We start from the raw sequence: 23,817 nt of genomic DNA on the forward strand, positions 1-23,817 counted from the left end.
GGGAGACTGGTAGCACAAGATGGACTGTACAGGCTTCTACGCTGGACAAGCAGTTTGTCATAACATTAGTTCCTCTACGCATCTGTGCAAGACGATCTCATGGTGTCCTCACCTGAAATACTTTAGTATAAAACAGTTTCTACAGGATGTACAAGATGCAAAATGTCAGTCCGTGGGGGAGGGACTAATCTAACATGAACCCGGAAGGTTTGATCTTTAATGAAGATGGGATACAGGATGTCTGGGTTCCTGAGTCCAGTTTCGAGGTGACCAGCATGAGCATCAGAAAATTGCATAGAGATATATATACGATACAAGGGGTGAAGAAATGATTGGGCATGTGGCACTCCCAATCCAAACAGCTCCAGAAGTATAAAATGTGACCCTCCTATTTCCGTAGGGCGGCGAAGTCTCAACACGAGAGCGTCTGAACTGTTGAGGTGAGCTTCATCATAGCTGCACAGTAGAGAAGAAGCGCTACTGTTCCTCCCAACAACCGAAAAACAATAACGTCCGGGAAAAACAGAGGGAAACGTGTAACGCCCAATGTGCTCATCGACGTAACCACATGGACAAACAATGCAGCGCAGCATTCCTTTGTGGTTTAAAAAAAAAAAAAAGTATCCACATGAAGTCCGACATGAACTTAAGCTACAAAAAAAAGGGGCAAAACTAAAAGAAAACAAAATTCACCATAGCTATTTTTAAACCAATTGAGATTGATTAGAAAGAATGGCAATTTTAAGCATAATTTCACCAACATAAAGGCAAGATAAAAACGAGCCTCGTGAAACAGACTGCAGCAAAATAAAAAGACAGCGGATAAGGATAAAATAGGAAAACCAGGAATTAAAAATTAACATGTTCTAACGATTACAGGTCTTTGAATTTGAGAGAAGAATCATTTTAGGTTTACGGTTAAAAAGCTTTTTTCAATGTCAAATATATAATGAGGCTATATCTGCTTTGAAAATGTGTACAGTTGTCGATATATGACAGTCAAAGCATAGCAGGTATACTTTCTGCATCTCATATAAGGTAAACTGCACATAAGGTCATAGCTCGAGATCGTTTGGGCAATGACAACCGCTCAAAAGGATGCCAACATAAATATGTATTTGGCATGGAGGTGTCAGGGTTTCAGTTAAATATCGCATGCAGAGAAGCTGGAGCCAACTGGTATTTGAATTAAAAAGCCAGAAGGAGATAAAAGGGTCCGTCTGACTGTCAGTATGGTGCTTTTGAACTCACATCTTATTCAGGAATTAAAAATAAAAAAAGGACATTTGGTATACAGTATTGTTGTCGATTTACGATCAGCACAACCTCAACAGCTCCTCATCGACGGACTCCAAAACCCCGCTTTCCTCCAGGTGTCACAGACCACTTGCTTCGCCTGTCCTGGATCTTCTGGAAGATGCTGCTGTTATTTCTCCACTTCTCTTTCTTATAGTTTTTCATTTTCTTTACCTGTTCATTTGAACAAAAGCAGATGTCGAGGTTGAGCGGCAGTGACAGCGGGCAATATGGTCCAACAGACCCAAACAACTTGATTCAATAGATTATTCTCATCTTTTTTGTACTCTCACCTTTCCCCTATCAAAGTCTTCATCCCACTCATCGATCACGGTGTCACACCTGGCGTGCCGGACATCGTCAGCCGCGTCTCTACTGATAGCAGAGACCTCTCCGTCCCAACTGAGGACTAGATAAGACAAAAAACAACTACTATGAAACATCTTTTTGCTACAAATTGTTAAAGACTGTGTGTGTGTGTGTGTGTGTGTGTGTGTGTGTGTGTGTGTGTTCTTGTTCTTCTATGCCGGTGGGGACCTATACCTGATTGCACACAGACCGGTGGGGACTTGTGTCCCCGTGGGGACCTAAAATGAGGTCCCCACGGGCAAACCCCTCCCACAAGCTCCAAAATGGTGTCTAGATACACCCCCAATGATTTTTTCTGAGGTCCCCTGGAACATCAATTTCATGACAAAACTGTGTGAGTGTGTTTCTGAATGCGCCCCTAGTGGATGCACACGGGTACTGCAGTCCCCATGAGGTTGGCTGTTCTTGAAGTGTGCGTCGCTGTTTTTCCACTCACTACCGCCCCCTATCGGTTCAAAAGTGATATTTTCGCAACATACACTTTCAATGCTGTCTGTTTGATGGTGGTAAAACAGACCACAAATAAAATGCTTTATTTCATAAAAAGTATACAAATAAACCAAAAAATTCATACATACATAATATTAATGCTGATATTGATCAAATTATTCAATTGTATGGCTCGCGGGCCACATCCGGCCCTTTGGCTGTCCGTGACCGGCCCGTGAGAGGTTGATTGGAAATTACAAAGTAAATATTTTTGTCTAATTTTACCTCATGCATGGACTAAAGCTGCAGTGCTTTTATTCTTCTCCTTGGCTTTGGACGAGAGCTCACTGAGGAGCTGGCAGCACTGCGCTCAATGAAAGTGATAACGACAGGGAGCGATTTATTCACAGAGGTAGATGCATGCACAAACATGCTGGGTCTGAAATGGGACCAATTTGCAGGTGTCACAACAGAGGCCTGTCCAAGTCCTGTCAATATTTTTGCATTTTATAAATGTGGTGACCCCTGCTGTGGAGGCAGCAGCTTTCCAGTGGGATTTTGTGGGCTGGGTTTGGTGATTGAAGGCACCTGGGCCCGGTTCCCTGAGATTAAAAGACCCAGTGTTCATTCTCTCTTCTCTCTCCAGCAGACGTCCGGTGGTGTGGTCGTGTACCTTTTTTTCGTTGGCTTATGTTAAATAAAGAAGATGTTAAAACTCTTTAAAGCAGTACAACTCCAATCTTGTCATGGCCCAAAGAGCCAGGTTGTGACATAATACATCAGCCTGTGTTGCAAGTCAAAAATTAACCATGTCATTGATGTTGTCACTAAAATATTTAACTTCATCAGGGCACAACCATTGAATCACAGACAGTTTGCTACACTTTTGGAGGAGCATGAGAATGAACATTGTGACATAGGCTACGACACAGCACAGTCATGATTTGATTGTTATATATGTAAACTATTTAAAATCTATAACACCCCAATAATGCAACTAAAACATCAAAAATGGTTAGGGTGGTGTTCTTGTATATTTACCCAAGTGCTTTCCTGTGTTATTTTTAGGCTATAGTATCAATATAAAACATATTTTACTGTAGGATGCCTTAGCCTGGAATCAACCAAGGCCTGCAGTGTGAGCTATTTTGCATCGGAATTACATGAGGGCAAAGGGAAAAATTGCCCATAAGAAATATCATTTTGCCCCAAATATCACTACGAAAGGGGCCAAAAATGCCATTGAATGTTTTTGAGTCTCGCCTTGACTGTTGTTCCGTGTGCGGGAAGGATCAAACGTTCTTAAAAAGAAAAAAGGAGCACTTCTTGATCAGACCTGTGAGTTCGCAGAGAGCAAATCCAGTCTCCGTCACCATCTCAGGTCCAAAAGAAAAAGGCCCTCAAATTTAGCAACAACCAATGTCGTTGTCTACTGGGGAATTCTTCTGCTGACTTTATCAAGTGGAGCAAAAACAACAAGAAATACGTGTCCTTTCGTCACCAGGCAACCGAGCAACATAGTGGGTGATAACCAGAGGTTTCAAAAGTTTTCACATTCATTACTCAAGTAGAAGTATAGATACTTCTGTTGAAGTATCAACTCAAGCTTTTAACTTAAGTAAAAATACTGATTGTGTAGGTGTAAGGGGAAATAATTCCATCAAGTACAAAGTCTTAATGTGTAATCTCGCTCACAGAACATGTCAGTCCATTACAATAGACAATAATAATTCAGATCATGTGAACCTGCCGTTCGGATGATGTAAACATGGTGATGTTCAGAGAGGCAATGCTAAAACATAGGGACACATGCTCAAACAAATAAAACGCCCCTGGATACTTCCGGTTAAGTTAACCATCATGTGTTGATGATGTCACAGAGGTGCGCGGTTTTGTGAAATAATAAAGATGGACGGATACAGCGCCAATGACTAATATTAGTACTACGTGTTTTACTTGGACAATTAAATGTCAGTGGACACTCACAAATACTACAGCCCCCATCACGATTACAATTATTCACTCCTCAGTGCGCGGTTTCGCCCACCAGCAGAACCCCTCCGCCCCTAAACCCGGCCGGTCCGCCCGCAACTTTCAACGTGCTTATTAACTGACGGACCTTCTTGCGGTCCGCGAAAAAGGTTATTAATAGTATATTAAGTTGACGCTTTGTTGCGTAAAATAAAGACCAAACGAAAAGAATAAAATGATCTTCTGTCATTCACGTAAGAAAATAAACTCACGTGTCTGCAGCTCAATAACAACACCGAAGGAACAACGTCTCGACCCCGGTTTAAGTCTCCAGCAGACGAGGAGTAGCCTCGTTAGCAGTTTAGCTAGCTATCACTTATCGCTCTCCCATGTTTGAAATATCTAACCGTCCTGCCTCCACATAAGGTTATGTCCCAGGTGTGGTCGTGAAAAGCAAGTTCCATTTTTATGTATGCATCAATGCATTCCAACTAATGAGGCTTGCTAGCTACCCTTAGTTAACGGTTCACAGACTGCTGTCAGTGAGAAATGTTTCCACTCTCCTATAGGGTTGGGTACCGAGAACCGGTACTAATATAGCACCGGTTCCTACGCGGTACCTACCGTACTGAAATGCAACGCAGATTTCGGTGCTTAGTTTCGGTTCCTGAGCCGATTGAAAAAATGTATTTACACACTCTGATGACACCGTCCTCTCAGCAGCAAACGATAGCCTACCGTGTGGCAAGCTAGCCATCACCCTTCTATTCTATTTATTTAAGTCAGTATTTCCCTCCCTCTTTCAGCACGCGGCACTATCGCCCAGACAGATGCAGGCACACTATTGCGCGCACACACAGACACGTGCGCATACACAGGAGAGCTGCGCTCTCCAGCGGACACAGAGCGTGAGTCCGCAACTACCGCACCCCTCCCGTCGGACAGCCCCCCACTGAAGTATTAAACAGAGGGTGTAACGACGTTCCTTCGGTGCTGTTCGCCATTAAGCCACATTGAGCTGCAGACACGTGACTCCATTTCTTCACGCAAATGACGGCAGATCGTTTGATTCTTTTCGTCTTTATTTTACACAGCATAGCGTTAACTAAACATAGAAATAATAATAAATTCTATCACATGGTGGATAAACAATATGCTCTTTTGCTTAATCAGAAATAATTTTAAATGCACCGGTTTAGCACTGAAAAACCCCCCGATACCAATCCCTACTCTCCTCAAAGGTTACTGACATCTTGTGGTTAACAGCCAATCGTGTATTTGGATAAAACACAATTAGTTGAGACTGTAGTTGATTGAGGGTTTCAAGGTTTAAATTAGTTTTGTTTTTACAGAAGCATGGCGTAATCATCTCAATAAACGAGAGCCAACTTTGGTTGCTGTGAATCTGATCTAGAAGACAGCGTTCTGCAAAATAGTCAAGCTGTTTGACATCTCTTAACACGAGAAACGATAAAAGAAATAAAAAGAAAATTGAATGAGTCTGATTAATGTTTTCTGTTTTGATTCAAAGAATCTTAAGAAAAACCCTTTAGATTTGTAAACTACTGCCTAATAGTCTCATTACTGCCATTTTATGGCAATTACATATACATCCAAATGTAGTCCAAATAAGTATATTTAATCGTTTTAACAAAGGTATTATGTTATTTCACTAGTTTAATGAAAAAATGCCGCCAATTTTTTGATAAAACAACCCTGCTTTTCAGTTAGTGGGGGCAAGTGCGTAACAATGCATTCTTTAGGAAATATTGAGAAAATACCAATCTAACCCCCCCAATATACATGGTTACGCCCTTGAATGGGGCCTAAATATTATGTGAATTTCCTACCCTGCTATGGCATGACATATTATGCAGCACGATAAAGTGTAATTAATGTCTACATTGAATCAACGGTGCTAGAATATTTGGTGTTTGGTTGTCCTCCCCCAAAGCCCATATATATGGATAACTTGCCAACGATATAAACTATTTGACAAAAGTATATAGATAACACTGCAATAAGTAAGACAAATCTTTCGATATGAGACAGGCTGTCTCAGTTGAGTTGGGGTCTGATAGGCGCAGATACGAAGACAATTGGTTGAAGTTGTCAACATCAAAGGGGGCTGACTTTGGCAGTCTAGAAAGCTTTTGGAATACACCCTGAAACCAGAGATGGGGATGGTGAGAAGAAATTCAGTCTGAAGAAGAGTAAATGGGATTGGGTCAAGGGTGTATGTGGTGAGGCAGTTAGAGTACATACTGAAACCTCTTGTGAAGCAACATAAGGCCTCCTGATGGTATCAGCCCCAGGGTGCTGAAGACCTGCGCCATCCAGCTGTCTAAAGCCCACCAACATCTCCTTATTCTGAACCTAAAGCAGCAGGCAGTCCCGATGCTGTAGGAGACACCGTGGCCTCAATGACCACTGACTAGTTGCCCTCACATCCCATGTGATGAAGGTGCTGGAGAGGCTGCTCTTGACCCACCTTCAAGCCCAGATAAAATCATCACCGGGCCCTCTGCAATTTGCATTGCCTTATGTGGGAGTGGATGACGCCATCATCTACCTGCTGCCACGAGCCCAGTCGCACCTGGATGGTGGCTCTATCCCTTTCTTTGACTTCTCCAATCAGTGATTCTGGCGCTTCACAGTTCTGTGTACCTTGTACACAACTCACTTCAGTTAGGGCAGCTCCGACCGCTGGGCGCTACATGACTTGTAAAAATAAATGCTGCAGCCTGCCGAAGAGCAACGTCAGTTTTTACGGCATAATGCCGGTATGAACAGTGCGTGAGTTACCGTAAAACCTTGATTAAAGACTACATAGAAGACTGTAAAAATTGTCAGCCCCTCCCCACTCTTTATTCTTAAACCGGAAATATGATCATTAGCGCCTAAAAGAACGTTTTGTGTATTCTTGTGTGAGTACTACACTTTTAAATGCTATTTCCCATTCTAAATTCATAATTTATGTCTGCACATATAAATACTTGTTCTGAATACAAGGGCTTGTAAATGTAGTAGTTGTAGTTTTTATTCTTAAAATATCAATGTTTGTCTACATTTTTAATTGTTCAAAAATGCTTCCAGTTTTATTAGAAATTAAATAAAATACATTTCAAAATGTATACTTAATTCTAGTTGAGTAATATCGTCTCAACTTCACCAGGTATTTTATGTAATCCTTCGGTTTTAGTAATTACTATTACCCTTCTACGTTATTAACAAGGCCCAGCAGAACAGGCTGAGCCCCAATGCTCCCTCAAGCTAATGGTGACTGAAGGAGTGGGGGGATGGGCGAGGGTACGGTGGGGACAGTCAATGTCAGGTTTTGTGTTAAGAACCTTAAGTTTCGTTTCTTTACACAAAACCGAACTGTTACCATCCACGTGGGGTCCTCGGTCTGGCCACGCCCCCACCAAGCACCTGCTACCGTCCATTTCCCTCAGACTGCCGAGCAGCAGACAACGTGACGGTGCTGGCTGCAGAAGCTGGATAGAAATGGTGAGTTTTTAATTATTGGACTAGCTTCTAATGTAAAACAGTGCTTTTTACGTTTACTTTGATACTATTAATATATGTACTGCCATATAAAATGAGCTGTTGCAATGTGCTAAACTCAACTTAGATGGGAAGCTAATGTTAGCTAACAATAAGCAAGCATGTGCAACTAGCACCACAAATAGTGCTGTTAAGTTTACTTTGATACTATTTTCATATATACTGCCATATAAAATGAGCTGTTGCAATGTGTTAAACTCAACTTAAATGGACAGCTAATGTTAGCTAACAATAAGCAAGCATGTGCAAGCAGCAGCATGTGCACGCGTTGTGAAATAGAATGCTGGACAGCTAATTAGTTATTTATTATATACTTTATAAATATATTCATGTTTTATCAATATCTTTTCACACATAATGTGAATATTATGCTCAACAAAGGGAGTGTAATACTTAATCTGCGTTAAGACCTGGATTATAACTAATTTCCCTTTAACCATTTTAAGTATCCTTACGGTGGCTTTTGGGCCTATAACACTTAATAAGCAGTTTTCCATTTGCCCAAAGAGTGATTGTAATATCTACCCATGTATAAATAGGCATTTTAATTCAGATTGTCATAGGTATTGAGATAGATAATATAATGTTTGTCGTTAAGAACAGAAGTAGATGTTGTTACTATAATGCATTCCATAACAGATAAACTTAATTCATTTCATTAAAAAAAAAAAAAAAGAGTACTGTAATGAGTTGGATGTATAGCTTTGGCTGAATGTGTCCCTTGTGCTTTTAGGAGGATGGAGCATGTTTGCCATCCAGTAGTGACAGCTCGAAGTGCACAGGTGAGAGAGGGGAGACACAAGGAGATGATTGTACATTGGTGTTTGTAGAAAGTCAAAGGAATATTACACTAAACTAGGGTTCTATAGATCTTTTTTTTAATCCCAAATTGATCATGATGTTAAGGTTTAGGTCATATAACAAGTATATGGGGATTTCAAATGCAAAATACATACATTCTTTTTTAATGTCTCATTTTGAAGTTATTTGTTCATCATACACCATAATAACATTTCCATCCGCTTACATATTTGCAGATGCTGATGTCGGAGAAATGAAGGAGCCTTTGACCGTGAACATACTAACCAGGTAGGCTATGTCATCTTAAGGTTCTTAAATGGCTGTTAACCTGCTTGACTGTGCACATAGAAAAAAAATGTCACAATGAATACAATGCTAGAGTAATTAATTTTTACAGGTAGTTTATAAAATATATTTGACTTCAATTTTACCATAGTGTTTCCCACCAATTTAGATTCTATTAAATACAATATTCACTGGGTTTATAGCAGATCAAGCAGTATTAGACGAGTTAGGTACTTAATATTTAAGCAATAAGGTACGAAACACTAAGAAAGTACGGCCTCAAGTACCTTATTGCCTTTATAACGCGGTTGCCAGCGAAATTATAAATGGTAAGTAAATAGCTGCCTTTCAGCACTAAATAGTTGTAGCCACCAAACGTTGTGTATCTCATTTCATGAGTCTCGAGCACACGTGTCCAACTCGAGGCCTGCAACGTCAGTTTATGTGGCCCATGAGTGCCCAATTCACATATGTTAAACTTGCGGTCCAAATCTGGCCTGTCGTGGCGCCCGACTGCCCGTCCGGCGCGGCCTGCCGCGGGAGTGTGCTCAGCCCGCCGAGTAACAACCGCGCTGTCACTGAACAGTCGGCCGTATCGGCCCTCCCCCTCCCGTGCGCAGTGATATGTAACGCTTGGGTCAATGTGAACAGCAACTGTAAATTATCACTTATTATAATACGGATATATCATAGCGGCTTTCCTTGTGTTCTCTGCATCGCAAAACTGTTAAACAATGTACAGTATGAGCAACAGTGTGAGACCGTCAATGCTCGGCTGCGGCGTGATGTGTCCACCATTTGCGGATCTCGAAGGTCTTCCTGTAGATTAATGATTGCTTGTCGGCAGCATCGATAGCGCTCGTACAGGAAGTGATCTCATAACAGATCTTTGATTTCGGAGAACTCTCCCTGTAAAATGTAAATCTAAATAATATCGCTCTTTCATTAATGAGGAAGACAGCTTCCTTTTTTCCAGAGCAGTGGCGAGCTTGTGTTGCTATGGTTATTTTGCCAAACGTTGGTATTTAGCATGAAAAAAAAGATGAAAGAAAGTACTGCAGGACAAGAATCATAAATACATTTTAAAATATGACGAGTTAAAGGCTATCCCCAATGTCCAAAGATGTGTGTAATTTGACTTTTTATTTAATCAGGTAAAATTAGTTAAGAATCAATTATCATTTACAATGAGGACCTGGCCCAGAGGCATTAGGAATGGTGCCTACGGTGTACTATGGGTAAATGTAACTCATCGATTGAATTGTATTAAATTAAAATATGAGGTATAAGAGATGCCTTTTGTTTACAGACAGCTGGTTGGTGAAAAAGATATTCACTGCTGCCACATGAAGCCAAATGTAATAGTTTAAGTAAATGTGAGGATTATAGAAATTTCTAAAATAGTAATACAATATTTATCTTTTAAAGAAAACACACAGTTCAGTGACAAGTGACTAATTTGCATGCATTTTACCTTGCCTGTACATTTATTTACAATCACATTCCCTAATTGAGTTTAAAAAAAATATCAGGTGTGTTCATTCTGTGGGCGCCAAAACTATTTCATTGCATTAATGAATACATTTAAAGTCTCTTATTCTAAATTTTGCTTGTTTTAAGGTAGTTCCGATGAAAAGATGCTGCTGGCTGGAGAGGTCTGGTGAATCTCACACAAAAAAGGTAATCTCTTCCAAGTTTTTCCAGGTTTTCACCTAACATATCTATTAGAGCTGTCAACAAATATTCTATATTAAAAAATATATACGAATAGTTGTTAAAAACAGATATTCAAATGTGAAAATGAATAATACAGCAGCGGCACGATTGTCTGCTTTGCGGGTTGCACGCTACTGTACTGACTTCATATTGCATTAATAAAATAGACTAGAAGTTACAACAGCTTCATGCACTGGGCCCTGTTCCTCGTACGTGGTTAGCTGGATAATTTTCAGGATGAGATGACGTAGATCAGGCTTTGCGGTTCTTCGAAGCAGGTTTGGATATATCACCATAGCAACACATCAAAAATCCTGCACTTAACGTTAACTGCTGTGCGATACTTTGTTGGGCTTGTACACCTCGCAGGGGGGCGGTGTCAGTTTTTGCCATAAGTACATGGTGCATTTAATTTTGTATAGCACAGTATCACAAATATGCCTCAGAGGGCTTGACAGTCGACACGTGTGGCATCCTCTTTCCAGAAAGCCTCACATCGGCACAGGAAAAACCCCACAAACAATGAAAAATCTGAAAAAAAGACACCTTTAGAGATGGAGGAGGCTTCTCCCCCGGGATAAACATCCTGCGATGACGTATAGAATGAACAACGTAAAAGATGTACATTATGTTCAATTCATCCAACAGAAATGATTGAAATACACATTATCTCCTCGTATGCGTTCATCATCATCTCCTGCTCGTGAGCGGAGAAAAAAGACGCACCTCTTTTAAGTTTATTTGTTGTTGTACTGTTAAAAAATCCTTGTTTTGGCCTTTCGCTTTCTTACGTATGACGCGCACATGCGATTATCCTGATGTCTGACATTTGGTTCAAACTAACGGGACAGTTTGAGCGCGGATCCACCTTTGGGGAACCGAGTCCCTGATGATTGACTTAGTTGAATCACGTACGAGTAAAAAGGGCCCTAGTTTGATCATTTGCCATTTCATGCCAAGGAAATGTTCCATGTTAACACAGCACAGCTCGCTCGGAGCATTCAATGTTTGTAACTAGCAACTTCAAGCGAATATTAGAACATCATTTTTGAGAATATATATGCTAGTTCTATTTCTTGTCTTACTGGAATCTTTACTACAAATACTTCACTTTACTGCAACTATAGGTTGTCATACTGTGTGTAGTGGTACAGTCAAGACCTATTGTCATTATAGCCTCAGTAGTTGCTGTTTAACAGCATTACATTTTTGTCTCATTTTATTCAGGGTCACCACAAACAAAGAAGAAGTGGACCAAAGAGGAAATCGAAGCTGTTGAAAGGACCTTAATGGACTACATCAATGGTGGTCAGTGGTCAGAAATGCATCACAACATCGTCACTGGCCGATCAAGGGATGAGTTGTCAAAATATATATTAAAAACTGAATTTAAAAGAATTAAAAAAAAGGTAAGCCGCATTTTCATCAGATGGAAGATTAAATTCCTGGTGGACTGCCAGCACGTTTACAGACATTGTTTACAGTAGTCTTATTGCTCCCTGTTCTGTAATTGTTAACTTTATATAATATTTGAAAGTTGATGATGATGCTTTAAACTGCATAGTTTAAAAAAAATAAAGATGCAATATATCAAACAATATTATAGAGTGGGGTTTAATATACATAGATAATGAGTCATTATACAATGATAATGAGTCATTATACAATTATAACATTCAATGGTGTATATATTCAGCATGAATTGACAAAATATGTATTAAGTGCCTTAGAGTTTCTAAAAAGTACCCTTTATTGAGTACCTTACCTTGTTTGAGACACATTTTGAACACTGCCCCCTGGTGTGATTTTGTATTATGACATAATTGGACGGTCCCCACCGGAATAGAGAAACCAGAAAAATATTCAACTCTATAAATTTGTGAAATTTTGAGATTTATGGTGATATTGGGGTTTGAAAAAAATTAAGGAAAATGATTTGATTGAAAGTATGCCATTATTCTGTTAAAAAAAATGAGGTCCCCACGCTTCACCTCTGTGCATAAGTCCCCACCGGCATAGAAGAACCCGTCTGTGTGTGTGTGTGTGTGTGTGTGTGTGTGTGTGTGTGTGTGTGTGTGTGTCCCTTACCGTTGGCTCCGTAGGCTTTGTCAGAGGAGTTTCTGAGCAGCTCCTCCACCACCCCACTAGTCTTCTTCCCGTCCCAGCCCACAGCAGCTCCAGTCGGGGCGTCTCCCGTTTCACTCCCATCGGCCGCTGGCACCCGGCTGCGCTTGTAGCCGTCCTTGACGCGGCTGTCCCAGACTACCACTTTAGCTGAAGGGAAAACAATGGGGGGGAAACTTTTTTTCTTAAAGTGATGAAATCTGGAATTCTTTAATGCCAATAGATGTTCTCTAGGAAAACGGCCATCGTGGTGCAGCGGTTATTGACAGATGGCTCTAATCAACGGCCATTGGGTCTTCTGTGTTGGCATGGAAACAAGATTCCCTATTTGTCACTGCAGTTTACACTGTGCGGCTGCATGTGTATGTTGTTGCCGGTACGGTGTGAGCGTGCTCGCATACCTAGGCTTGGTTTCCTTATTACTCCGTTTTCCGTGGGGTTCTTTTTGGAGGGGGGCTCCATGGCGTCCGGCTCCTCACTCTGCCCGTCAGAGCATCGCCTGCTCTCCTCCCACAGTCTGACCTCTTCTTTTAGCCGCCTCTTTTTCTTCTTCTTCTTCCCCTTTTTCAATGTTTGCAAATCTCCCGCATCATTCGGAACAGGCGCGACCTTCTCCTCAGGAGTGCTGATGGGAAAAAACGCTGCTTTGTTAGAGTAGAAGTCAACTGGCTGTTAGACAAAGTTATATCTCATGGTCCAAAATAGGAGCACAAAATTCCAGCAGCACATTTGACCAAAAAAATAAAAAAATAATCCATCAGTTAAACCCACCTTTCTGGCGCAGAGCATGCAGAAGTTGTCCCCTGCAGAACCTCCACCTGCTGCATCTGCTTTTTCTTTTTCTTCTTCTTCTTCAATTTGAAAGATTCCCCCCCCTGTTCTTCCTGATTCGACTCAGGCTGCGTCGGGGGTGTGGAAGCCGACTGAGGTTTTGGCTCGGACTGTTCTGTATTTGGATGAGACGTTAGACTCCATATGCCACCCTGACACCAATCTTCTTCCTGGTTTGAGGTGTCCAGATGGGACGGGACACACTCCCGCTCCTCAACTGTCCCTCCGTCTTCGAGCTCCGTCCTTCGCCGTTTCTTTTTCTTCCTGCGCCGGTTCCCGTTGGCTGATTCCAGGGGGTGGCTCTGGATCTCTGGAGCTGGGGAAGCCACTGGCTCTGGGTCGGCCTCCACCTCAGAATGGCGCCGCTTCTTTTTCTTCTTCCTCTTCTTCTTCTTTTCGTTGAGCGTTTGAGCGCTGCTGAGGTCTGCTTCTTGGACCACGTGGCTGAGGCTGCTGGAAGACTTGGGGCTCTTGGGACTGGCGCCGTGATGCCCGTTGGTTTTAATAGAAAGGCTGGCGTGTTGTTTTTGAGGTGAGGAGGGCAGGGACTGTTTCTGAGGGCTCTGCTGTTCGAGGGATCCACTTGAGTGGGCAAAAGGCAATGACTGGACTTTAGGTGAATGGAATGGACCAGCTCTGAGAAGATGACAAAAGAAAACATCTGGATTTACCCTGGGCCGAGTTGCACTGAAGGAAGACAGACCTGCATTTCTTGGGCACTTCCTATGCAATGTTCATACCTGTGAGGGTGAGTAGGTGAGGCAAAGGTGAAGGGGTTGCGTTGATTGTGATGAGTGGGGTCACTGGACAGCTGGCGTGGCGAAGAGGGCAGAGCATCAATGCTGCTCGGTCTCTGGCTGCGAGCCTGCAGTTATCGACATAAATAAAAACTTGGTGGTCTAAAAAAAAAATAGCCATGAATGTGACAAAAATAACAGAATCAAATGATTTAAAAAAAAAAAAAAAAAGGAATGGCAGGAAAAGATGGAGGGAGGAAACAAGGAAAGGGTATGGCAGAGAAGAATTAGAAATGGTTAGAAAAAAAGAACAAACTGAAAGAAGACGACGACAAACTAAACGAGTGCTACCATGTGGTTGATTAGACAGGAAACACCGGAGGAATTACACATTGCATAGAGGAGGAAATCTATGAGAAAAGGAGTTTACTTGCCTTAATTAAACTACTAATTGAAATCAAGGGTCAAATTTGGCATAGCAGTGTAGAGTGAGGCAACAGGAAACCAACGCATGAGCTTTCACTAAGACAGGAGGAGGTGCTGCTGCTGCTGCTGCTGCTGCTGTGGATGGGTATGAAGTTCACCTTCTTGGCTGACAGGGCCAGTTTCTTGGCCGGCGGCGGAGACATGGCGCTGGTGGCTTCGGACGTGATGTTGTTGAGAGCCGGGGGTTTTATTTTCGCCGTCTTCTGCTCCTCCGCGCTCTGAGCGCGCTCCACGCTTTTGGCCGGAGACGCCGGGCCGTTGGAGCCTTTCCGCGGGGTGGAGGGAGTCTCTCCGACCGGCGCACTTCTGGCTCGCACGGAGTCCTGGCACGAAACAAAAAGGCAACCAGGTTATGCTTCTGGGCAGCTTTCCCCGATCAGCTGTTGCACAACTTCCTAAATGCAATATCCGAGCCCATTTTATGAGCACTTTGAGTTCTCTATGAAATGTTTTCAGGTTACAAAGTTTTACATCAGATGATTAGAAATGCGTCCTGGGCCTGCAAATTCTTACCTTTGAGTCGCTGGTGTCGGCAGAAGAAGAGTCAGACAAAGACTTGTATGAGGTAGACGCCGACATGCCCCTTCCCTCGCCGCCACTTTGCTTTTTATCTCCCTCCGCCCTGCTGACCCCGTTGTTGGTAGGGGGCGCGGCGATGCCGCGGGGCTGCCCCTGGCTCTGGGCAGACGGCTTCTTCAGCTTTTTGAAAGGCTCCTCAATAACCTGGGGCCCACCAGGCAGCTTCGGTGGGCCGTTGGAGGATGACGCCCAGTTGGAAAGTCTGGGCTGTGGCTGAGAGCTCACACCGTTCCTGGCGAAGGGGAGGCCCAAGCCGCCATCCATGGACTGGATCTTACGCAGCTGCGCGGGCTCCAGTTTCTGAAAAGAGGAGAACTGTAAACAGAAGTTGCCCTTCAGCAGATACCTGGTACACAATTAGCACAGACAGCGAGGGGAAGGTTGACTGGAGTATTACCTTTGTGACCTGCGGGGAGGAGAGGGGCCCGTTCAGGTTGGCCCTCCTTATCTGTTCAGAGGACAAGCTGTTCTTCCCAGAATGCAACATGCCTTGCTTGGTGGTCTGTCCATCTGCGTTCTTCTTGCTTTCGGGGATCCTTTAACAACACAGACATAGACTCTGCTTTATCTAATTACGGATCCATACAACGCCGCGTTTGATCTCGTGCAGGCATCTTACCTCAGATAGAAAAGCACGTAAGCCTGCTGGTTCAAGACCACTTTGATGTTACTGCAGTGCACCATTGAATCATTCATTTGGTACCATTGTCCGTTGCTTGCCTAAGAAGAAACACCAAAGAGATAAAACGCTTTTAAAATGGAGCAAGATGTGAAGTGTAATAAATAAATCTTTATTGATTTACACTCAACCTATAAAAAGTTCAAAACCAGATCACACTACCAAAGAGCTGACCTTTCTAACCTCAAGGTGTTTACATCAGCTCGTCTTACCTTCACATAGCAGTAGTAGTGGCCAGCGTGACAACTGTAGCCGGAGTGCACCAGAACGGCGTAGAGGCCGTACATGACCGGATCGCCTGAGCTCTGGGACATGTAGGGGCGGATGTTCAGAAATTCTGGGTAGCCGACATCCTGAAAAAAAAAAGAAGAAAAGACCGGCACGAACATGAAAACACTGAAGAATCAGACAGCTCTTTTCAAACTGTCGATAATGTGAGAATCACTTGTGAACCTTTGTTATTTTTCCCCCGCTGAAGTTGGCAAACCTCTTCAGGGAAAGAGTCAGCACGTTAGACGTTCGATGGACTGTGAAGCGCTTGGTCGCCGGGACTTTCTTTTTGCACCTGTCGAGAAACGAGGAGGTCAAATATGAATCATGTTAAACATGCGTTTATTCTACGATGCTGTCAGAATCGATGAACTACACTTACTTTGCACACATGTAGGCATTCTCTCCACTTAGCATGTCTGGCTTAACAAACAGTTCCAGGGCTCGCACAATATTCGCAGCTTGCTGACAGACAGAAACAGAGGGATACATGGTGTTGCAGAGGAAGGGATAAAAAAAAAATGTATATTTGTTTATTATATAATAATTCCATTGGTATTTAAAAGTTAGATTGAGATCTTGAGTAACATACTCGAATCTCCAAAGCGATGTCCAGGTAAGGGTCATATGTGTCTGACACACTTTTACAAATAGAGCACTTCACTGAAAGACACAATTAAAAACAAATGTGATTCTCTTGGGGCTAATTCTGAAGAAATACAATGTTAATGTCACGGGGTGATCATCATTTACAGGAATGTTTCACCCGCCTCGGCTTCCCCTCCTGTAAACACAAGACTGCCAAGAACCTCAAAGCAAATGCCGCTTACTCTCCCATCAAACATTAAGGGGCAACACCCTCTATTCGCAGATTTGACCATTACAACATACTCATCGAAATGCCTGCAAACAGAAGACAATACAAGAACACTTTTCAAAGTTATGCCTTATATGGAAAAGCATCTGATAAAACTCTGCATTAAACCTAAGATCTCTAAGCACCAAGTGAAATCTGTCGAGTATCAATGAGCTGAAATGTCTATGGATGTCTTGTCGCGTTATGTGATAGAGACATTGTTTTGGTGGGTTTGGTAGCAGTTAAGGCATCTTTGGAATAAATTCTTAGCATAACGTAACAGAGACAGCCTGCTACTTTTGGATCTGCATGTGTGAATGCACTATGGAACTTCAGCAGGTCGTTTTAGTCGTGTATATTTTGTTAACACCAACTTTGGTCTGGTCTGATTGAACTGATCAATATGCAATACCATAGGCCACAAATATGAAAATTCACAAAAAAGTGCATAGCTCTGGAGGTTTTCTCCCCTTCATTCTGGGAGAATGCGTCAATACCTCTTGACCTGAGGTAGCCGCCAAAGATCTGGTGAACCAATGTGGTGGCCTGGGTCTGCCGGTCAAGCCTAAAGACAGGAATAAAAAGAAAAGAAAATCAAAATAACATTTAGGAAAAAGAAAGAAATAACTGCTCGCTGAAGGGCTTCCTTCTACACGTGGCCCCCGGCAAAACCAGCCAGTTTAAAAAGAAAAAAAAAATATATATATATGCTGATAGTTTCAACACTACTAAAGAACAATAGTAAAGCCTTACTTAGGGTAGCCATTGAGACAGGCTTTCTGCATGGCATCGATGGTGTAGCGCAAAAACTCATGGGCGTCCTCTTGGCTTCCAAAGCGAAAATGTCTGGCTATTTCTATGGGAGACAAAAGAGTGTGTAATGTTAGCTTTGTGCTAAATAAACGTTTCACCGGCATTAACACATTTAAGTTATAACAGATACAATTTCTGTATGTGTAGCTACCCTTATTACGGAAGTCATTGCATAAATAATTGACATGGAAAGCCCAGAAAGCCTTCACCGCATCACCGGGGATTGAGACCGTAAACAATGAAATAATGGAAAAACACTATTAAAGCTAAATGGGCCCAATTTCATGGTTGTGAAAATTAAAAAAGCAAAAGCATGTGCATATTGCGTAGCTAATGTACGCTGCTCGTCAATAAGGCAAAGAGGCCAGCCTGTATTTCTAAAAGCATTTAGAGTAGCCAATATATTGTGGCTTGGATTATTCTATACATTAGAGAAACTGAGGCTCTAAGCCATTGTCTCCGCTGTTAATTCTTAACAGGAATATGGATAATGAGGTCATCCCCACAGCCTCATTCCCAGCATCGTATCCCTGCACATCAACGACAGTGAGTCACACGTTACTGGCAGAGAGGAGTAACACACCTTGCTGTGATGACCTGCTCGGGCCCTTCTCAGAAATGAGGGAGCCAGCAGTTGCCGTAACCACTTTTGACGACATTGAACAGTTTATTCTAGGGAGGGTGGGGGAGGGGTTTTCCATTTTCATAACATGCACTTACGTCAGGGGAGGGATGAGCGACTGGCTTTGACAAATGTAAAGAGAAATACTAAAAAAAAAATCTTTTCTTAAACACACAGAGCATCTCTCATTCTTGGTTAGAATTATGGGAAAAGTACAGAATGTACAGTTTTGTGCTAAAGCTGCTTCTCTCAGCCCGCAGTCACAAGGAGACACAGAGGGCATTGGGGAGGGGTGAAGGGGGGAGGGGGAAAGAATAAAAAAAGAGGCGCAGGAGGTGGAGACATGATTGCAGCAGCACATAAGGACGAAGCAGGGAGGTAGTGGGTGGGGGAGGGGCGTGGGGGCAGGCTGGCTCCTGTGAAACTACGGCACCTCGGCGTGTCAAGGTGCACCTCACACCTCATCACTACTCTCCACACGGGGCTCAGACGCAGCCCGTTTCGCACTGCAGTGACTGGCTGCTGTCACACGGGACGCTGCGCCCCGCGCCTCTGGCAGCATCACGCCAAACCCGCATCGAAACTTACGGGCACCGACCGCTCAGGCAAAAGAAAAAAAAAAAAATTAAATCACACAGTAAGTGGTCTTACTTTTCAGGTCTCGGATGAAGGAGACAGGCTTGATGGCGTTGGCCGTGTTGGCGAAGGCTTGGATGATGTGGTTCTGCATGATACAGATCATGCAGAAGCCCGACTGGTGACCTTAAACACAGACAAGGACGAGAATATCATTTTACAAACCATCGCACGGAAACTGCAATTGTGCAATTCATGTATTTTTTATAAAATAATAGATATCTTAAACCCCTGAAGGTTTATATTTTGCAACAAAAAAAAAAACAGCCAACTTCAGCAGCTTTGGGTCACAATCCACTTCGACACTGACATGCAGGTTTTGAGTCATTTTAAAACCACGTGGGTTCGCGTCGTGTCAACAACAAAACAGACTAATGAGAGTAGAACCCCTCCGAGCGCTAACAGCAAACACTCACAGGCGCGGCTGTGCTCCTTTGACAGCAAGTAGTTGGCGAGCGGCGGGGTGTAGGTGAGACACTGCACCGTGGAGTTGAGGAAGCAGGTGTTCCCTAGGTTGTGGAGACCGGCTCCCACCCTGTACACACCCTCCCATTTGAGGGCGAGCTTGCTGCCCGGGAAGAGCATCTTCTGCGGCGCAGGGATCCCGTCACTCTGGCCCCCGACCGTGTTCTCTGAAACTGAGGGACCACCAGTGCTTTTAATTTTCAAGCGATTCAACCGGCAGGACCGGATGCTTTCACGATGCATGGCAGCAGAGGATAGAAGGTGACTGTGGAAAAGGGTCCAGATCTAAAATGTGCTTACCGTGCCTCTTTATTTGGGCAGGCTCGGTGGCCCTCTGCCCCATAGCGCCCTCATTCCTGGGGTTGAGGATCACATACTTGTTCTTCAGGGTGTCCAGTTGATAGGAGAAACCCTTGCTGGCTGGCTCAAACTCTATCTTCTGCAGGAGGACCTTCTTGGCAGAAGAAGCCAAAAGTTTGTTGAGGTCCCCCTCATCGCCCGTCTCCTTTCGTCCAGGTTTTAATGCCTCTTTGAGTTTATCCACAATCGGCATCGTTGAAACATCACTGCAGAGAAAGTTGGATTGAGAGTCTGTGTCATAACTGGTCAGCAGTCACTTCACTGCGCCAAACACTAATTTCCCCCAAAAGGACCAATCTCATTTAATCTCATAACTGTATCGTTACTGCCTTATCCGATTACATGGTGAGTAGTAACTAACCTCTGTCACCATGGCAGTGCTAATTCTCATCGGAGTTGAATAAAACAAAATTTTAACCTACTGTTGATAAATTCTAAGTTTAAAAAAAAGGTATCTCGTAGAAAATCACTTAAGGGCTTAATAACGGCCTTTCAAGGCCACATATATCTCTTGTGGGGCCACGTCATCATAAGGACTGTGTGCATCCGAGGTGCCAACTGGGTCTTGGCAGCTGTCCCCACAGTTATGAAAGACAGCAGGCTTAGGTAATGTACCGTAGCGGCAGCGAGGGTAGTAGATGAGATTAGAGGACAAACATTAGAGCACATGAGCCATAAACAATTCCTGTTCAATGCCAGCACAGATGATTCTAATCAGTTATTTGGATTGATTTTTTTTGTATGTATTTAAAAAGGTTTGGCCCCAATAGGCATGTCCCTTCAGTAAAGCTAGGAGTCGTCAAAAGCAGTCACCATCACGTTACCAGTGGTATGAGAGACGTTCAGGCGTCCCTTTAAATCCAGAGCAGCGGATTGGACCAGGAGCATTTCACTGTAGATAACAGCCATCTGCCAATCAGCCCACTGATGGACTTCTGGACAGGTCACTTTCTACAAAAAAAAGGCCGCAGCCTGGCAAATCTCGCTTAGCCCTGACCGTGGGGTGAGTGAATAAATCATTCAATGTCCCATTGCCTTTGTGTGATTAGGATGCAGTCGAGATGCCCCCAAAACACACCGAACCAGCCACGGTTCCTTGTAGGAGCGTTACATTGCGAAGACGTTAAAGCAGTACGACACTAAAACGCCAAAGGCGCAGAGCACTGTGAGAGCCGTGCTCGTCAGAGTGGGCAGTGACGTCACGGAGAGGGAAGGAGGGCTCGACATGCATTGTATGCACAAGGGCACACTGACCTTCATGTGCTGCTGATCTCGATAGAAAACTAAAAATGCCGGAGCCCACTGATAGCTGCGCGGATGCAACTGAAAGCCCGGGCAGCAATATGATTACATTGAGCAAAGCACAAGTGTGTATTCACCTTACTGCATAAATATATAGTAACTAATAGGAAACTCATAAGTCATAAAAGGGAGATTTTTATTTTTTGATGTGATAAGAGTCATTAATCAGTAGTGATAGCCATTAAAGGAATATTTCTTGAAGCTATAAGTGCTACTATCCACGTATTGGTCTATACATAGGATACCTTGTTTAGATTTTAAGAGGGCTGGTCCGACATTTGCAAATTTGAAATCCCCAAAAGATGTCACCTACAGATTATTACATTTAGCTGGCGCTTTTATCCAAAGCGACTTACATTGCATTACATTTTGTCTGGGGAGCAATTTAGGGGTTGGGTGTCTTGCTCAGAGACACTTCGACATGGCACATGGAGCAGCTGGTTCTCACAACTAACCTTGCGGATCCCAGCGCACCATTCTACTCCACCATGCCCCCCCCCTCCCCCCTCCAGATGTGAACCATTTTTAAAAAGGACTTCAAATCATCGCAATTCTATGGAATATGGTCCTTTCACGAGTGTTGCATTCAGGTACAGAAATTATCTCGAGATAAACCATTTCCAGCAAATGCTGTGTGTTGCATACGTAATGACCTCTCAAGATGAACATGACCATATGTATCATTGGCATGTCCTCTATTGGCGCTGGTTCTTAAAAAGCTATAGGGCTATTCTGCTCCTTTCATCTCCTCGTATTCTGGAAATATTCCTCACACTGACGTGTTTATTTACATTTGTGGAGTTGTCAATGTCTTCTTTGACTTAAAAACACATCCGATCTGTAGGTCAAAAATCAGCAAGAAAATCAAATCGTCCTCAGGTTCTGACGAAGTACAGGTAATAATAATAATATCACATGTTAGGGACCAATTAATACAAATTGTTGAAAAATCAAAGTGGAGTAAATGTCTGACTGCGTCCAAATATATGGACTACTTAATTAAAAAAGACACCCTGATTAGCATCAACGGAATGGGGTTGTCGCAATTGTGGGACCGAAGTGGGAGATCAGCATTAACAATTTAGCAAAAAATACATTTTAAAAATGCATCAGATCAATGTCTCTACTGGAGACACCATGTAGACATAAAATGACCACGTGGGAAGACAAAAAATAGGGACGAGATTATTAGCCGGTTACCCGATTCAACCGAAAACGATTTTCATAAATGCCAAAACTACGGATTTATGACTCTTCTGTTTAGAACCATTGTAATAGTTTTTCATATGCTATTAAACTAAATAGACAGAGTTTCTGGACAAGCGATGCTTAGATGAACCACAGCACGTTAAAAAGCTAGGGCTAATTTCATAGAGCAACAACCAAGTCGATTACTAAAAAGGCAAAAGATTGATTTTATACGAAGCACCTGAAGGCAGCACAGCTATTGCTGTCACTTCTAAAAAAACCTGCATTGTAGTTGCTTCGTTAGACAACTAACGTTACACAAGTTCCCGACGTACAGTTCTCCTGGGTCGCAATGTGTCGTCGACTCCAACAGCCGGAACAGCCTCCGTACACCAGCCCGAGTCAACTCCTAGGGCCACTCAACGTAGCTTAGATGCTAGGTTGCTAACACCGACCACAGCTAACGGTAATATCAACTTGGAAGGTCTCACGTTTGGAGACAAAACATTGACATTACTTCGATGCACACGTGTCCCTCTGTCTTAAATCGATATCGTTGGTACGGAGTGATGACGATGCCGCTCGTTCTGTCGTTTACGGTATTTTTACGCTGGACAGTAGCAGCAGCAAATTAGCCATTGAGCTAACTTAACGTGGCGACAGCCTCTAGGTTGCAATGTGGGTTAGCATCTCGGCGTCCGGGTGGCTAACACATCCTCTGCAAGCACTTCCTGTGTGTTTGACCACATCATCTTGTAAATATATGCTAAGATAAGATATTGGCTAGACTACAAAGGCGTTTTTTCGCTCACCTTTCGCTCAATTGCGTAAAAATGTTGACAGTACAGGAGTCCGCTTCCTCAGCTGTAGCTCTTGGGTCTGGTATTTTCGCCCATGCTGCATTATCAGAGGGCGGGGACAACCATGACTGACGGGGATGAAAGGCCAATCGCAGAGAAGATCACGCCTTAGCTGAAAGGATCAGCCAATCAGAGCTTAGAGTGGCGCAGCGCTGACGGGAGAAAGCCAAAAGTCGGCGCTTTTTATCACTGGGATACATGATTGGGGTGGAGTTTATGGCAACAGCTTTTAATGTTATAACAAAGAGCACCAATAAATCATCAATTGTATCCTGCAGTTATGTTAGTCTTACATCTCGATGCTTAAGCATCCGCTCAACTCCCTCAACATCCCTTGAGAATGGCTTCCATCGGTTTAATTGCGGTATTGCTAGTGATTTCACCAAAAAGGAGTAATTGATTATGCTTGCAAATATCCTTGACATTTTAAGTTGGCTATTCAGCATATAGCCAACCCAACTTAATCGTTGAAAATAATGATGTTGGAGTCCACTTACAGCAGCATCTGTGAGAACATGAATTTGATCCCTGAACACATTTAAACGAACGCGGGACAATTTGCTGCAATTAACTGC

At 43.1% G+C, this 23,817-nt stretch overlaps 1 protein-coding gene and 1 long non-coding RNA gene across 3 annotated transcripts; one reads left to right on the forward strand and one right to left on the reverse strand.

Annotated features, from left to right (window-relative positions):
* Nucleotides 1-592: 592 nt before the first annotated feature.
* On the reverse strand, nt 593-23,331 carry usp36 (ubiquitin specific peptidase 36). Of its 2 annotated transcripts, none has more exons than XM_037476390.2 (20): nt 23,195-23,331; nt 19,833-20,098; nt 19,484-19,705; nt 19,083-19,193; nt 17,750-17,852; nt 17,494-17,561; nt 16,733-16,803; nt 16,523-16,605; nt 16,324-16,435; nt 16,083-16,223; nt 15,811-15,911; nt 15,589-15,727; nt 15,126-15,491; nt 14,711-14,935; nt 14,130-14,254; nt 13,330-14,025; nt 12,960-13,183; nt 12,523-12,708; nt 1,590-1,705; nt 593-1,470 (listed from the first exon to the last, which is right to left on the reverse strand). In XM_037476390.2, exons 2-20 carry the CDS (start codon nt 20,083-20,085, stop codon nt 1,339-1,341), a joined length of 3,474 nt encoding a protein of 1,157 aa, XP_037332287.2. In that variant the 5' UTR covers nt 20,086-20,098; nt 23,195-23,331; the 3' UTR covers nt 593-1,338. The 2 variants fall into 2 exon arrangements, with proteins under 2 accessions (XP_037332287.2, XP_037332286.2); XM_037476389.2 differs by having other exon boundaries at nt 15,126-15,506.
* Nucleotides 7,209-12,308, forward strand: LOC134132911 (uncharacterized). Its single transcript, XR_009957111.1, has 4 exons — nt 7,209-8,414; nt 8,670-8,721; nt 10,339-10,398; nt 11,662-12,308. It is a non-coding gene; the product is annotated as an uncharacterized LOC134132911 (long non-coding RNA).
* Nucleotides 23,332-23,817: the final 486 nt, after the last annotated feature.

Source organism: Pungitius pungitius, chromosome 12, assembly GCF_949316345.1.
Source record: "Pungitius pungitius chromosome 12, fPunPun2.1, whole genome shotgun sequence".
Lineage (NCBI taxonomy): Eukaryota > Metazoa > Chordata > Actinopteri > Perciformes > Gasterosteidae > Pungitius > Pungitius pungitius.

Bases quoted from the DNA above. Each gene is read 5' to 3' on its own strand.
- usp36 (XM_037476389.2), bottom strand. From the start codon at position 20,085: ATGCCGATTGTGGATAAACTCAAAGAGGCATTAAAACCTGGACGAAAG. The intron at 19,706-19,832 runs GTAAGCACATTT...GTGGTCCCTCAG, and splicing joins TGCCCAAATAAAGAGGCACG to TTTCAGAGAACACGGTCGGG. The intron at 12,709-12,959 runs GTATGCGAGCAC...TTTTCCCTTCAG, and splicing joins AATAAGGAAACCAAGCCTAG to CTAAAGTGGTAGTCTGGGAC.